Source organism: Mesoplodon bidens (assembly GCF_964165515.1).
Source record: "Mesoplodon bidens genome assembly, chromosome: 11".
Taxonomy (NCBI): Eukaryota; Metazoa; Chordata; class Mammalia; order Artiodactyla; family Ziphiidae; genus Mesoplodon; species Mesoplodon bidens.
Genome location: NC_138167.1, coordinates 93736756 through 93753161, shown reverse-complemented (window position 1 = coordinate 93753161; position 16406 = coordinate 93736756). Strand labels below are relative to the sequence as shown.

The following is a 16406-nucleotide window of genomic DNA, read 5'->3' as shown; positions in this document are numbered from 1 at the left end:
GAAGCAGATCTGGTTCTCTATTGTCATTAACTTTGCAATTTAAAAAGTTAACTTCAGTTTATACATCAATGAAATGGGTATAGTAATGGACCTCAAAGGTTATTATTATTTTTTTTAATGAATTTATTTATTTATTTTTGGCTGTGTTGGGTCTTCGTTTCTGTGCGAGGGTTTTCCCTAGTTGTGGCGAGCAGGGGCCACTCTTCATCACGGTGCGCGGGCCTCTCACTATCGCGGCCTCTCTTCTTGCGGAGCACAGGCTCCAGACGCACAGGCTCAGTAGCTGTGGTGCACGGGCTTAGTTGCTCCGCAGCATGTGGGATTTTCCCAGACCAGGGCTCGAACCCATGTCCCCTGCATCGGCAGGCGGACTCTCAACCACTGTGCCACCAGGGAAGCCCTCAAAGGTTATTTCTGTGTTAAATAAATTCTGAACACTGTCAAGCATATAGTAAACTTTAAATGAATGAAAGCACTGTTATTTTTATTATCCCAGTATACATATATTTTTATTCCTTCTCCACCTCTCCTTCTCCCTTCACCTTTTCCTTCTCTTTTTCTCTCCCTAGGCTTGTAGTGGTGCACATTAAGCCCATGAAATGGGACAGTAGTCCCCCAACAAGAGCAGCTTCTTATAGTATAACCTGTGTCAAAAATAGGAATAAAATGAGTACTCTGAATATTTTGAAATGCTGTTTGTTGGGAAAAACTTTCAAACATTACATTGAGACTTTAGGATAAACTGATTACATTTTTTTTAAACTTCAAATAAGTGCTTTATTATCTCCAGTGCTTTAATGTGTGAATTGGATTCATCTGGGCACACTATTAAAATATAGACTTTAAAAAACTAGATACATTTTTTTAGGCTTCACTCACAATTTCTTGGAAGAATTTCAGGGATTTTATTCCAGTCAAACTGTAGTTTTAAAGGTCACTGCAGTGAAATAAATGCATCAATAAAATATATGAGATTAAAAATGTAAAAAGTGTAAATGACATTAAATATTAATGAAACTACAAGATCTTTAAGTTATGTTGGTCCAAAGTATAATTACCAAGTGAAAATTTGAAGATAATCTCAAACATCTGTTTCGAATTGTCTTAGTACAAGGAAAAGTTTAGTGAATGTTAAAACCCTTTATTCCTGAAGTAGGATATAGAATGACCCCATCACTATTTTAAAAGAATGTGAAGTGTGACCTTCATTTCCCTTTTGTCCCTTCTTTCCTATCCTCCCCTCCCCTCCATTCTCCTTTTCATCCCCTGCTACCCAGCTGCAGAAGTTAATTATATTCCTCAGTTTGCAGCCAGTTTTCAGGGTGATGCCTACAACTTTCCTCTCTTTTATTTATGTATTTCTTCCCTTCTATCTCTATTCCTAACTTGAATTTCCCTTGGCATCATAGGTAACTGCTCTAATGTACTTGATTTGCATCCTTAGATTTATAATGTACCCTTGTAAAATATGTAGTGATATTTTGGGTGGGAATGAATTTTTAATATTTTTAAAAGAATGCATTAGATATTTTGAATCTTTGTAGGCTTTTCAAGGTCCATTCATATTACAGTATTTACACGGAATTTGCTGGTCCTCACTGCTGTATAGTAATCCATGAAGTTTATGTCTCACATGATACTCCCATGATGGACAGGTTGATTATTTCCTACTATCAGCCAACACTAGGAGCCTTGCATTAAACATCCTCTTAATGTTCTCTCAGAATTTCTCTGGAAGTGGGATTGCTGGTCAGGGATGATTCATGACGTAGTCAGTAACATTTGCTGATTTGACAGAGTAAGTACTGTCAGATGGCAGAACGCAGTGGTTTCCCCAGGCTACAAGGCCCCCGACAGTGCACAGGGTCCATTCCACATCCCCACCAGTATTTGGCCTTATCCAGTTTTCTAATTTTTGCCAGTCTCAAGTCTCATTGTTATAATTTGCATTTCTCTGGGTTACTAAGGAATTTGAGTATTAGTTAAAATTATGTAATGTATTCTAGAATTTATTTTGGTTTCCCTTTCTGTAGATTGCTGTTCATATCCTTTGCCCATTTTTGCCCCCGCTGTTGGATTTCTTATTTTCTTATTGCTTTGTTTGGAGTTTTTTTATTTCTAAGTACAGATCCTTGTCTGTTTAGATGTTTGAAATATCTTCTTCTGGTGTATTAATGCATGTCCATAGTGTCCTTCAATAAATAGAAGTCCTTCGTTTTGAGATACTCAAATTCATCAATTGTTTTACTTTTTGAGTTCTGTTTGGAGGTCTTTTTCAGAAGCCACTTTCCCTTCCACAGAGATAATCTATATATTCTTATGCTGGCTTTACTTTTCTTTCTTTCTTTTTTTTTTTTCTTGCCTTTACATCTTTATTGGAGTATAACTGGTTTACAATGGTGTGTTAGTTTCTGCCTTATAACAAAGTGAATCAGCTATACATATACATATTTTCCTATATCTCTTCCCTCTTGCATCTCCCTCCCTCCCACCCTCCCTATCCCACCCCTCCAGGTGGTCACAAAGCACCGAGCTGATCTCCCTGTGCTATGTGGCTGCTTCCCACTAGCTATCTACCTTACGTTTGGTAGTGTATATATGTCCATGCCTCTCTCTCGCTTTGTCACAGCTTACCCTTCCCCCTCCCCATATCCTCAAGTCCATTCTCTAGTAGGTCTCTGTCTTTATTCCTGTCTCACCCCTAGGTTCTTCATGACATATTTTTCTTAAATTCCATATGTATGTGTTAACATATGGTATTTGTCTTTCCCTTTCTGACTTACTTCACTCTGTATGACAGATTCTAGGTCTATCCACCTCATTACAAATAGCTCAATTTCATTTCTTTTTATGGCTGAGTAATATTCCATTCTGTATATGTGCCACATCTACTTTATCCATTCATCCGATGATGGACACTAAGGTTGTTTCCATCTCCGGGCTATTGTAAATAGAGCTGCAATGAACATTTTGGTACATGACTCTTTTTTGTTTTTGTTTTTGTTTTGTGGTACGTGGGCCTCTCACTGTTGTGGCCTCTCCCGTTGCGGAGCACAGGCTCCGGACGCACAGGCTCAGCAGCCATGGCTCACAGGCCCAGCCGCTCCGTGGCATGTGGGATCTTCCCAGACCGGGGCACGAACCTGCGTTCTCTGCATCGGCAGGCGGTCTCTCAACCACTGCGCCACCAGGGAAGCCCCCATGACTCTTTTTGAATTATGTTTTTCTCAGGGTATATGCCCAGTAGTGGGATTGCTGGGTCATATGGTAGTTCTATTTGTAGTGTTTTAAGGAACCTCCATACTGTTCTCCGTAGTGGCTGTACCAATTCACATTCCCACGAGCAGTGCAAGAGTGTTCCCTTTTCTCCACACCCTCTCCAGCATTTATTGTTTCTAGACTTTTTGATGATGGCCATTCTGACTGGTGTGAGAAGATAACTCATTTTAGTTTTGATTTGCACTTCTCTAATGATTAATTATGTTGATCATTCTTTCATGTGTTTGTTGGCAGTCTGTATATCTTCTTTGGAGAAATGTCTATTTACGTCTTCTGCCCATTTTTGGATTGGGTTGTTTGTGTTTTTTGTTACTGAGCTGCATGAGCTGCTTATAAATTTTGGAGATTAATCCTTTGTCCGTTGCTTCATTTGCAAATATTTTCTCCCATTCTGAGGGTTGTCTTTTGGTCTTGTTTATGGTTTCCTTTGCTGTGCAAAAGCTTTTAAATTTCATTAGGTCCCATTTGTTTATTTTTGTTTTTATTTCCATTTCTCTAGGAGGTGGGTCCAAAAGGATCTTGCTGTGATTTATGTCATGGAGTGTTCTGCGTATGTTTTCCTCTAAGAGTTTGATAGTGTCTGGCCTTACATTTAGGTCTTTAATCCATTTTGAGCTTATTTTTGTGTATGGTGTTAGGGAGTGATCTAATCTCATACTTTTACATGTCCCTGTCCAGTTTTCCCAGCACCACTTATTGAAGAGACTGTCCTTTCTCCACTGTACATTCCTGCCTCCTTTATCAAAGATAAGGTGACCATATGTGCATGGGTTTATCTCTGGGCTTTCTATCCTGTTCCATTGATCTATCTTTCTGTTTTTGTGCCAGTACCATACTGTCTTGATGACTGTAGCTTTGTAGTATAGTCTGAAGTCAGGGAGCCTGATTCCTCCAGCTCCATTTTTTGTTCTCAAGACTGCTTTGGCTATTCAGGGTCTTTGGTGTTTCCATGCAAATTGTGAAATTTTTTGTTCTAGTTTTGTGAAGAATGCCAGTGGTAGTTTGATAGGGGTTGCATTGAATCTGTAGATTGCTTTGGGTAGTAGAGTCATTTTCACAGTCGATTCTTCCAATCCAAAAACATGGTATATCTCTCCATCTATTTGTATCATCTTTCGTTTCTTTCATCAGTGTCTTATAATTTTCTGCATACAGGTCTTTTGTCTCCTTAGGTAGGTTTATTCCTAGATATTTTATTTTTTCTTGTTGCAGTGGGAGTGTTTTCTTGATTTCACTTTCAGATTTTTCATCATTAGTATATAGGAATGCCAGAGATTTCTGTGCATTAATTTTGTATCCTGCTACTTTACCAAATTCACTGATTAGCTTTAGTAGTTTTCTGGTAGCATCTTTAGGATTCTCTATGTATAGTATCATGTCATCTGCAAACAGTGACAGCTTTACTTCTCCTTTTCCGATTTGGATGCCTTTTATTTCCTTTTCTTCTCTGATTGCTGTGGCTAAAACTTCCAAAACTATGTTGAATAAGAGTGGTGAGAGTGGGCAACCTTGTCTTGTTCCTGATCGTAGTGGAAATGCTTTCAGATTTTCACCATTGAGGAAAATGTTGGCTGTGGGTTATGGCCTTTATTATGTTGAGGAAAGTTCCCTCTATGCCTACTTTCTGCAGGGTTTTTATCATAAATGGGTGTTGAATTTTGTCGAAAGCTTTCTCTGCATCTATTGAGATGATCATATGGTTTTTCTCCTTCAATTTGTTAATATGGTGTATCACGTTGATTGATTTGCGTATATTGAAGAATCCTTGCATTCCTGGAATAAACCCCACTTGATCATGGTGTATGATCGTTTTAATGTGCTGTTGGATTCTGTTTGCTAGTATTTTGTTGAGGATTTTTGCATCTATGTTCATCAGTGATATTGGCCTGTAGTTTTCTTTCTTTGTGACATCCTTGTCTGGTTTTGGTATGAAGGTGATGGTGGCCTCGTAGAATGAGTTTGGGAGTGTTCCTCCCTCTGCTATATTTTGGACGAGTTTGAGAAGGATAGGTGTTAGCTCAATTCTAAGTGTTTGATAGAATTTGCCTGTGAAGCCATCTGGTCCTGGGCTTTTGTTTGTTGGAAGATGTTTAATCACAGTTTCGGTTCCAGTGCTTGTGATCGGTGTGTTCATATTTTCTATTTCTTCCTGATTCAGTCTTGGCAGGTTGTGCATTTCTCAGAATTTGTCCATTTCTTCCAGGTTGTCCATTTTATTGGCATAGAGTTGCTTGTAGTAATCTCTCATGATCTTTTGTATTTCTCTAGTGTCAGTTGTTACTTCTCCTTTTTCATTTCTAATTCTATTGATTTGAGTCTTCTCCCTTTTTTTTTTTTTTTTGCGGTACACGGGCCTCTCACTGTTCTGGCCTCTCCTGCTGCAGAGCACAGCCTCCGGACGCACAGGCTCTGTGGCCATGGCTCACGGGCCCAGCCGCTCTGTGGCATGGGGGATCCTCCCGGACTGGGGCACGAACTTGTGTCCCCTGCATCGGCAGGTGGACTCTCAACCACTGGGCCACCAGGGAATCCCTCTCTTTTTTTTTTTTGATAAGTCTGGCTAATAGTTTATCAATTTTGTTTATCTTCTCAAAGAACCAGCTTTTAGTTTTATTGACCTTTGCTATCGTTTCCTTCAATTCTTTTTCATTTATTTCTGATCTGATTTTTATGATTTCTTTCCTTCTGCTAACTTTGGGGGTTTTTTGTTCTTCATTCTCTAATTGCTTTAGGTGCAAGTTTAGGTTGTTTATTCGAGATATTTCTTGTTTCTTAAGGTGGGACTGTATTGCTATAAACTTCCCTCTTAGAACTGCTTTTGCTGCATCCCATAGGTTTTGGGTCGTCGTGTCTCCATTGTCACGTGTTTCTAGGTATTTTTTAATTTCTTCTTTGATTTCTTCAGTGATCACTTCGTTATTAAGTAGTGTATTGTTTAACCTCTATGTGTTTGTATTTTTTACAGATCTTTTCCTGTAATTGATATCTAGTCTCATAGCACTGTGGTTGGAAAAGATACTTGATACGATTTCAATTTTCTTAAATTTACCAAGGCTTGATTTGTGACCCAAGATATGATATATCCTGGAGAATGTTCCATGAGCACTTGAGAAAAATGTGTATTCTGTTGGTTTTGGATGGAATGTCCTATAAATATCATTTAAGTCCATCATGTTTAAGGTATCATTTAAAGCTTGTTTCCTTATTTATTTTCATTTTGAATGATCTGTCCATTGGTGAAAGTGGGGTGTTAAAGTCCCCTACTATGAATGTGTTACTGTCGATTTCCCCTTTTATGGCTGTTAGTATTTGCCTTATGTATTGAGGTGCTCATATGTTGGGTGCATAAATATTTACAATTGTTATATCTGCTTCTTGGATCGATCCCTTGATCATTATGTAGTGTCCTTCTTTGTCTCTTGTAATAGTCTTTATTTTAAAGTCTATTTTGTCTGATATGAGAATTGCTACTCCAGCTTTCTTTTGGTTTCCATTTGCATGGAATATCTTTTTCCATCCCCTTACTTTCAGTCTGTATGTGCCTCTAGGTCTGAAGTGGGTCTCTTGTAGACAGCATATATATGGGTCTTGTTTTTGTATCCATTCAGCCAATCTGTGTCTTTTGGTGGGAGCATTTAGTCCATTTACATTTAAGGTAATTATCGATATGTATGTTCCTATTCCCATTTTCTTAATTGTTTTGGGTTCATTATTTTAGGTCTTTTCCTTCTCTTGTGTTTCTTGCCTAGAGAAGTTCCTTTAGCATTTGTTGTGAAGCTGGTTTGGTGGTGCTGAACTCTCTCAGCTTTTGCTTGTCTGTGAAGGTTTTTAATTTCTCCATCAAATCTGAATGAGATCCTTGCTGGTTAGAGTAATCTTGGTTGCAGGTTTTTCTCCTTCATCACTTTAAATATGTCTTGCCAGTCCCTTCTGGCTTTCAGAGTTTCACTGAAAGATCAGCTGTTAACCTGATGGGGATTCCCTTGTGAGTTATTTGTTGTTTTTCCCTTGCTGCTTTTAATATGTTTTCTTTGTATTTAATTTTTGACAGTTTGATTAATATGTGTCTTGGCATGTTTCTCCTTGGATTTATCCTGTATGGGACTCTCTGTGCTTCTTGGACTTGATTAACTATTTCCTTTCCCATATTAGGGAAGTTTTCAACTATAATCTCTTCAAATATTTTCTCAGTCCCTTTCTTTTTCTCTTCTTCTTCTGGAACCCCTATAATTCGAATGTTGGTGCGTTTAATGTTGTCCCAGAGGTCTCTGAGACTGTCCTCAGTTCTTTTCATTCTTTTTTCTTTATTCTGCTCTGCAGTAGTTATTTCCACTATTTTCCAGGTCACTTATCTGTTCTTCTGCCTCAGTTATTCTGCTATTGATCCCATCTAGAGTATTTTTCATTTCATTTATTGTGTTGTTCATCAATGATTGTTTTTAGTTCTTCTAGGTCCTTGTTAGCTGTTTCTTGCATTTTGTCTATTCTATTTCCAAGATTTTGGATCATCTTTACTATCATTATTCTGAATTCTATTTCAGGTAGACTGCCTATTTCCTCTTCATTTCTTAGGTCTGGTGGGTTTTTTTCTTGCTCCTTCATCTGCTGTGTGGTTTTCTGTCTTCTCATTTTGCTTATCTTACTTTGTTTGGGGTCTCCGTTTCGCAGGCTGCAGTTTCGTAGTTCCCGTTGTTTTTGGTGTGTGTCCCCAATGGCTAAGGTGGTTTAGTGGGTTGTGTAGGCTTCCTGGTGGAGGGGACTAGTGCCCGTGTTCTGGTGGATGAGGCTGGATCTTGTCTTTCTGGTGGTGTGTTTTGGGGTGTCTGTGGCCTTATTATGATTTTAGGCAGCCTCTCTGCTAATGGGTGGAGTTTTGTTCCTGTCTTGCTAGTTGTTTGGTATAGGGTGTCCAGCACTGTAGCTTGCTGGTCGTTGAGTGAAGGTGGGTGCTGGTGTTGAGATGGAGATCTCTGGGAGATCTTTGCCATTTGATATTATGTGGAGCTGGGAGGACTCTTGTGGACCAGTGTCCTGAAGTTGGCTCTCCCACCTCAGAGGCACAGCACTGACACCTGGCTCGAGCACCAAGAGCCTTTCATCCACACTCCTCAATTTGGGATGATTTGTTGTCTATTCATGTATTCTACAGATGCAGGGTACATCAAGTTGATTGTGGAGCTTTAATCCGCTGCTTCTGAGGCTGCTGGGAGAGATTTCCCTTTCTCTTCTTTGTTCCCACAGCTCCCGGGTCTCAGCTTTGGATTTGGCCCCGCCTCTGTGTGTAGGTCGCTGGAGGGCGTCTGTTCTTCTCTCACACAGGATGGGGTTAAAGCAGCAGCTGCTTAAGGGGCTCTGACTCACTCAGGCCGGGGGTGTGGGGGGTGGTGGGAGGGGCACGGAGGCGGGGTGAGCGTGCGGCGGCAGAGGCCGGTGTGATGTTGCAGCAGCACGAGGCGCGCCTGCGTTATCCCGGGGAAGTTGTCCCTGGATCCCGGGACCCCGGCAGTGGCAGACTGCACAGGCTCCCAGGAAGGGGAGTGTGGATAGTGACCTGTGCTCGCACACAGGCTTCTTGGCGGCGGCAGCAGCAGCCTTAGCGTCTCATGCCCGTCTCTGGGGTCCGCCCTTATAGCTGCGACTCGCGCCCGTCTCTGGAGCTCCTTTAAGCGGCGCTCTGAATCTACTCTCCTCGTGCACCAGGAAACAAAGAGGCAAGAAAAAGTCTCTTGCCTCTTCAGCAGCTCCAGACTTTTTCCCGGACTCCCTCCAGGCTAGCTGTGGCGCACTAACCCCTTCAGGCTGTGTTCATGCCGCCAACCCCAGTCCTCTCCCTGGGATCCAACCGAAGCCCGAGCCTCAACTCCCAGCCCCGCCCGCCCCGGCGGGTGAGCAGACAAGCCTCTCGTGCTGGTGAGTGCTGGTCGGCACCGATCCTCTGTGCGGGAATCTCTCCACTTTGCCCTCCGCACCCCTGTTGCTGCGCCCTCCTCCGTGGCTCCGAAGCTTCCCCCCTCTGCCACCCGCAGTCTCCGCCCGCGAAGTGGCTTCCTAGTGTGTGGAAACCTTTCCTCCTTCACAGCTCCCTCCCACTGGTGCAGGTCCCGTCCCTATCCTTTTGTCTCTGTTTATTCTTTTCTCTTTTGCCCTACCTAGGTACGTGGGGTGTTTCTTGCCTTTTGGGAGGTCTGAGGTCTTCTGCCAGCGTTCAGTAGGTGTTCTGTAGGAGCTGTTCCACGTGTAGATGTATTTCTGGTGTATCTGTGGGGAGGAAGGTGATCTCCGCGTCTTACTCTTCCGCCATCTTCTCCTCCTCTCCCCTGTTAGCTTTACTTTTTCACATTTATCTTTTAAAACCATCTGGAGTTTACCTTTGTATATGGTGAATATGCTATAAAGACCCAGTTTCATTTTTCTCTTCTATTATTGTTATTAGAATACATTTTTTGAGTTTGTTAATAAATTATGCTAAAATATTGATTGGAATTATATAGAATTTATAGATTAATTTTGGGAGAATTGACATCTTTATAGTGTTAAATTGTCCCATCCGTGAGCCTTGGAATATTTCTCCATATTTTTTGAGTTTTGGTTTGGATACTTTCAAGTCATCACACCAGCTAGGTGTAAAAATTGATCTGATATAAAACCGTTGACTTGGTTGATATGATCAAATTTGTCAAGTAGTAGGAAAAAAAAAAAAACCCTAAAGCTACACTGATTAATTCTATAGGTTAATTATATAGATTTGATATCATCACATTAGCCCTTTTAAGATGTACTTTTTATAGTTTATTTTAATGTATTTTCCTTTAAACTATAATATATCTGTAAAAGCTAGATTTTAACTGGTTTATATGTCAACAATGTTTTTTTTTTCCTCCTTTTTGTTTTATCACTGAAACATGAACAACTTTTGTGAAAAGTTACTATTTAGTTGACTACTAACAGGATTTTTAATTTTAGGTTATATTCTGTAGGGTAGCTTTATATTTTTAGAAGTAATCTTTAGGTTAGCATTGGGTTCTGGTAGCATTGAAGCAAAAATCAATAGTATTTAAATTTAAAAGTATGGAATAGGGCTTCCCTGGTGGCGCAGTGATTGAGAGTCCGCCTGCCGATGCAGGGGACACGGGTTCGTGTCCCGGTCTGGGAAGATCCCACATGCCGCGGAGCGGCTGGGCCCATGAGCCGTGGCCGCTGAGTCTGTGTGTCTGGAGCCTGTGCTCCGCAACGGGAGAGGCCGCAACAGTGCGAGGCCCGCGTACCGCAAAAAAAAAAAAAAAAAAAAAAAAAGTATGGAATAGTAACAATAAAAAAAAAGTAGGCAAAAATTTTAGGCTTAGTCTTGTCAGCTCTTACTTAAAAACCTAAACTCTCTTTTGGTAAACACAGTACTAAAGAGCAATTAGGAAGAAGGGATTTTGAAGAAGAATTGTTTTCATATTTGAATGTGATGAAATCCTCTATGTTGGTGCCTTTCAGGCAGAGACCAGCAGGAACACACTGGTAGTAAGGAATTTGGCTTAAGTACTCCTTGCACTGAAGGAACACTGCACCATTGGGGTCCTGGGGAATCTCATTATATGTCCTGTCATTGGATTTGGATTTTGGTTGGGTGATTTGGTTTCGAAAGGGTCTAAGGAAACAGGGGAGTCCTCTAGATCGGATGCTGGGACAATTCTATCTATGCCTAGTTAAAGAAGTCATTTGTTTAGCAAGTGAGGGGGTTGTTTGCTGTTTTGTGGGTGGTACAGTGGCCTTTTTCTTTTTTGTGTTTAGTAAAATTATGAAGTGATCTTGCTTGGTATCATTTACCATTGTCTCAAAGTAACCTTGTCTCCAGCTGTTTTCCTGTTGTATATGTACAACAGGAGAACAGAATGGCCTGTTGGTGAGTGTCAGATGAGTTCAGGACATCAAAGTCTACCCTTTCTTTCTTCTCTCCTGACTACTACCTCTTTCATCCATAAGCAATTAAAATTGTTTAAAAAATACGTACGTAATTTGGGAATTTTCTCCTTTTTGTAGTACCTAGGGCAATGACTTAATCATAAATACGTGAGTGATTTCTGTTTGGACGAAAGAAACTTAGTAACATGCTGTGGCTTTGCCACAGATAACTTTACTGATGATTTTTAATTTATAAGTTGTAGTCTTACTTTGAAATAACCATCTCCTCTGCTGCCTTTCCCTGCGGAAGGCATTTTAGATTCTTTGCTCTTACTTTTCCCCCTACCTGGAATCGCTGGTCTTTGCAAGACTACTTCCTTATCCTCAGTTTTTAGAGATCACACCCATTTCCCTATTTCTAAGATATCCCTGTTTAAATTAGCCTAATTCCCTCCATCTTACTTTGTTTTATATTGTTTGTAGCACTTATCACCTGAAGTTAATTCATTTCTTCTATTGTGTGGTCCTCCCATCCCCACTCCACTCCACTCCCCACTTCAAACATAAGCTGCGAGTGGGTGAGAACTTGTATGGATGTACAGTTGTGCCAGCCCCCAATAATGTTTCTGGCACAAAATAGGTGCTTAATAAACAAATATGTTTATGAATTAATAAATGAACCACTAACCAAATGAGTAAATGTATATTCTAGACATAATTATTTGTTGACTATTAACTATTAATTGGGCTATAGTACTTGAAAAAATGTCAATCAGTTTCTCTGGAAATATGCCTTAATATTCAAAATAATTTCCTGCTATAAATTTTTTTCATCATCTGTGTTCAAAGACTATGGGTAAGATGGAATAGCATTATAATGATGTTTTCCAGGTGCTTAAATTACTAGTTGGATGCATTGCTCTGGAGTGATTCCAGTGTAAATATATTTTCATTTACTAATGCCACAATCAAAGCAAAACTTTGGGAGAGGTGAGGTGGGTTGAAAAACAGCCTGGCTATTAGAAGTTTCCATTGAGCCATGCTTTGTTATGTTGGTGGTGGGATGGGGGGTTGGATATAAAATACATATGGTGTTTTGCCTATTTAATTTGAAGATAATCATAATTTATTTTACTATATGTTTTTCATACTTTGTATTTTTTTAACTTTTATCTTTCAAAAAGATAAGGATTCAATTTTCTATGGACTCATAGTGCCAAGGCCTATTCGTAGCATGTGAATGTTGGTTTGCAGTGAAAGATGAAACTTGGTGTGAAAATATTTATTGAGTATTTGCCACATGGCAGGCACCAGTCTTAAACACCCTACATATACAAACTCATTTAATCCTGTCAACAAACCCAGGAGATATTATTCTCCCCCATATTACAAATGAGTAAACAGAGGCACAGAGTGTTAAATTACAGGGCACATGAGCAAATTTGGGATTGAAAGAGGCTACACATTTTTATGCATTAAAAAGTGATATCTCAAAACCCGTTTCATTCTTCATATACAGCTATTAATTACCCAAATAAATAGATCTTGGCACACATGAGCCTTCTTATCCTCATCTTCTAGTTGGGAGGGACTGATTTCAGGACCCGACACCCCATCTCCTTATGGGAAAGAAAGAAGACGAGAAGCACCCAAGTTTGAGGGATAGGTCTGTTTGAGAGCCATGCTGTGTGGGCAGCTGTTAATGGGGTGTCTTATAATATTGAGAAATCATGATTATTTAGAGTGAAACATAAAGGGTATACAGGAAATGTCCATTTTTAAGTGTGACTATGTGTGAAAACACTGTTACTGATTTTTACCATGTATGAATTTATTAACAGGAAGGGTATAAAAGAACATTATATGTGAATAAACCATATATACTTAACTGTTTTAAGAAGCATGGTGTTTACTGATACATTCTGATGACTATTAAGCCTTTTTATAGCTTTGATCTACTTAGTTATCTTCTTTTTTATTCCCAGTTCTTCTATGTCATTTATCAGTATTTTTGTATTTGAATGAAGTCTTTATTTTAAGATGATTTCTTACAGTTTCTGGTTTAGTAAGTATACAATAATTTCAGTCCACGAAGACCCCTACCAGGATTTGAAAGAGCCTCAAGTCTTTGTAGGTGATCTTAAGATAACATAGTTCTTGGCCTTATGATGAACTGTATGTGTATATCAGCTTTGAGACATATTTTTGTTTTAGGCTTTCATTGTATTTAATCCCCTAGTTTGATGAAATGTTGGAGTATAAAGGAAATAAATTTGCTTTCTTAAAAATGTTTTATGAGAGTTTTTTTCTCTCATTGTGGTACTTCATGATGGCCTGATATTATGTCATATATAATTGGAATGACACTCAGCCTGAATACTTCTTTCTCTTTTTGGCAGCATGGGGTAACCTTGGAAATGTTCTCAAGAGTCAGAGCAAAATTTCTGAAGCTGAAAGCGCCTATAGAAATGCTTTGTATTACCGAAGCAACATGGCTGACATGCTTTATAATTTGTGAGTATGCGTTGCTTTCTCTGGTTTGGTTCATCTTTGAAACATGTGGCGAGAGGGGCTGTTGATTTAACTGCTGGAAATGGAGATGATGGTAGCTGATATTCTGAAATAGTCTTTTCATGAATCATGCCTCTGAGATCAGTAAATGGATGGTATTTGTGATCTCTGTTTTGGGCCACATCATTGACATTCATGTGTATTGATATAATATAGCTGAGGTTTTTTTTTTTTTTTGAAGTACTATGCCATATAACATAAAAATTGGTTTAAATGCTTTTAGCTTTTTTTTTTTTTTTTAAGTTCACATCATTAGTACTTGGTTGGGCTCATAAAATAAGGCTGCTATGTATGATACTCTATGTAACTGATATCTTGATTTTTAATAATAGATTTTATCCTCTGTTAAAGAATTGCTGGTGTCAAAGTATATATAGAACATGTACTAAACCTGGGGAGTTATCAAATAAGATAATGTTTTTCTTTTATTTTTCCATCCCCTCCTCCAACAGTAGTGACAATTAGGTTGGGATAATGGGATAATTTAGAATGCCTGTGTATGCTGGGTTAGAAAAATCCCTGGGGAAAAATCTGTTCTGTTATTTGAATGGAAAGCCCCAGGGGGTGCAGTTAGATGTGAGTGGATAAATGCAAATTAAACAAATCCTTTTTCTGTCTCTTGTATTTATGACACTCTTTTATTTATTAGTAATAGAAACCTAGTCTAAACTTGCTTAAACACAAAAGAGAATTTATTAGCCCCCATAACTGAAAATTCCTGGGGTTGACTAGATGAAGGCACAATTAGATCCAGGTGTTTTATTATGTTTCGGGTATTTGTCTCCATTTTGTGTCTTTGGTTTCTTTGGGGTTCACTCCTTTCTCTGTGAGACTCTAAGTTAATGAAATGACTCATGCATCTTTATGCATATAGACTCTTCTCAGTCTCTGAAGGAGTTGTCTTGGTATCTCTATTAATCCTGGAAAAAGATCTCTGACCAACCTTTCCGGGATCATGGATCGTTTCTTAAATGAAACTTTGGGCCGTGTGTCTGGGGCTATAAGAGCCCTCCATTGACAGTGCCTCTGGGGTTGGAATAGAAAGGAGGAGGACCAGTTCCCTGTAGGAAGGGACCAGGCATATAAGATGTCTACTGCTTGTGTTTGATGGCTGCTATGTAATATTGACAATATTAAACTAATTTGTCAGCTTCTTCTTTTTTTTTTTTTTTTTTTGCATTACGCGGGCCTCTCACTGTTGTGGCCTCTCCCGTTGTGGAGCACAGGCTCCGGACGCGCAGGCCCAGCAGCCACAGCCCACGGGCCCAGCCGCTCCGCGGCACGTGGGATCCTCCCGGACCGGGGCACGAACCCGCGTGCCCTGCATCGGCAGACGTACTCTCAACCACTGCGCCACCGGGGAAGCCCCAATTCTACTCTTAATAGCAATAGATGTAGTACATTTATTGCATAGCCTTATATTTAACCTTTTATTCATATTATCAAATTTATTAAAATTCAGTAGTTCCCATAAGTAATTTTAAGACCAGGTTTAACAGATCTGCCTTATGATGTTGGTTTCTCTTTTCAGGTATAATAAATTTTCAGGAACAAAGCAGATGGACCACCACTCAGTGATTTACAGTGTCAAATCTTATAAATACATAGTCGACTTTCAACCTTTTAACTGCACCACTCACTGCCATTTGAAATACAATTGATTTCTCGTCTGAAAAATGCTCTGTTCTTTCACTGTTATAGATTTGTCCAAGTCAGTCTGTTCCAATTGCCACCTAAACAAGGAATTCAATAGAGCATTGAATATTTCATTAGGCATTAGATTTCGGAATGCAGATGATAAATGTAATGTGGTTTAATCAATTCTTGATTATCTTACATAACAGAGGGGATTATTTCTGTGGATAATAGAGGTTTTGCCACCATAAGTTAGTTGTCATTTTTGTTCTGTAAGCATCTAAGTAATCATCTAATCTGAGAAGCTAGGAAAGGAGCAATACAATAAACTAATAAATTTAAGGGAAGTAAAAAGAAAATGTTAATGAAGTAGAGTATGGAGAAACAATGGGAAGTAATGAATAAATGTAAGAGCTTGTTCTTTAAAAGATCAACAATATATGGCAAAGGTAATGGACAAAATAGAAAATCTCAAATATACAATATAATACTGAGAATGAGAAAGGGCCTGCATCCAGATGTATGGAAGCTTAAAATAACAAAATGTTAGTTATGTATATGAAAATCTTAGTAATATGAATACTTTTCTGGGAAAATATAAATGATTAACATTAGCCCAAGAAGAAGTAGGCAATCTGAATCAAAAACCTTGGAAAAATTTGAAAACCATATTAAAGAATTTTCTCTCCAAGGAACCAAGTTAAGGCATTTCACAAGTAAGTTCTGTCAAGTCATTAATCAAATGGTATTTCTTGCATTAGTTACACTTCTCACTTATTTTTGTGAAGCTAGATAAAACTGATAGCAAAAGGTCTGATATTTAAAACCAAAACACAAAAGAGAATAGCGACAACAACAAAACTCAAAAAACAAAACAAAAAGCAAACAAGCAAGAACAAATAACAGAAACAAAACAGGCCAATAGACTTATGAATATAAATGTAGACATATCTTAAAATTAATATAGTGGATGCAGCAGCATATTAAAGATTAAAACACCACTATCAGATGAGATTTACTCTAAGTTTTAT

The 16406-nt window shown here is 39.0% G+C and overlaps 1 protein-coding gene across 6 annotated transcripts in view; it reads left to right on the top strand.

Annotated features, from left to right (window-relative positions):
* Nucleotides 1–16406, top strand: part of TMTC2 (transmembrane O-mannosyltransferase targeting cadherins 2) — a 663780-nt gene that overhangs the window by 227604 nt on the left and 419770 nt on the right. For all 6 annotated transcript variants that reach the window (XR_014017153.1, XR_014017154.1, XM_081250397.1 and 3 more), the window contains one exon: nt 13569–13683. Coding sequence is in view for 4 of the 6 variants with exons in the window: in XM_081250397.1 (XP_081106523.1) it covers nt 13569–13683 (115 nt within the window). In the remaining 2 variants the exon portion in view is untranslated. The remainder of the gene's footprint in view (nt 1–13568; nt 13684–16406) is intronic.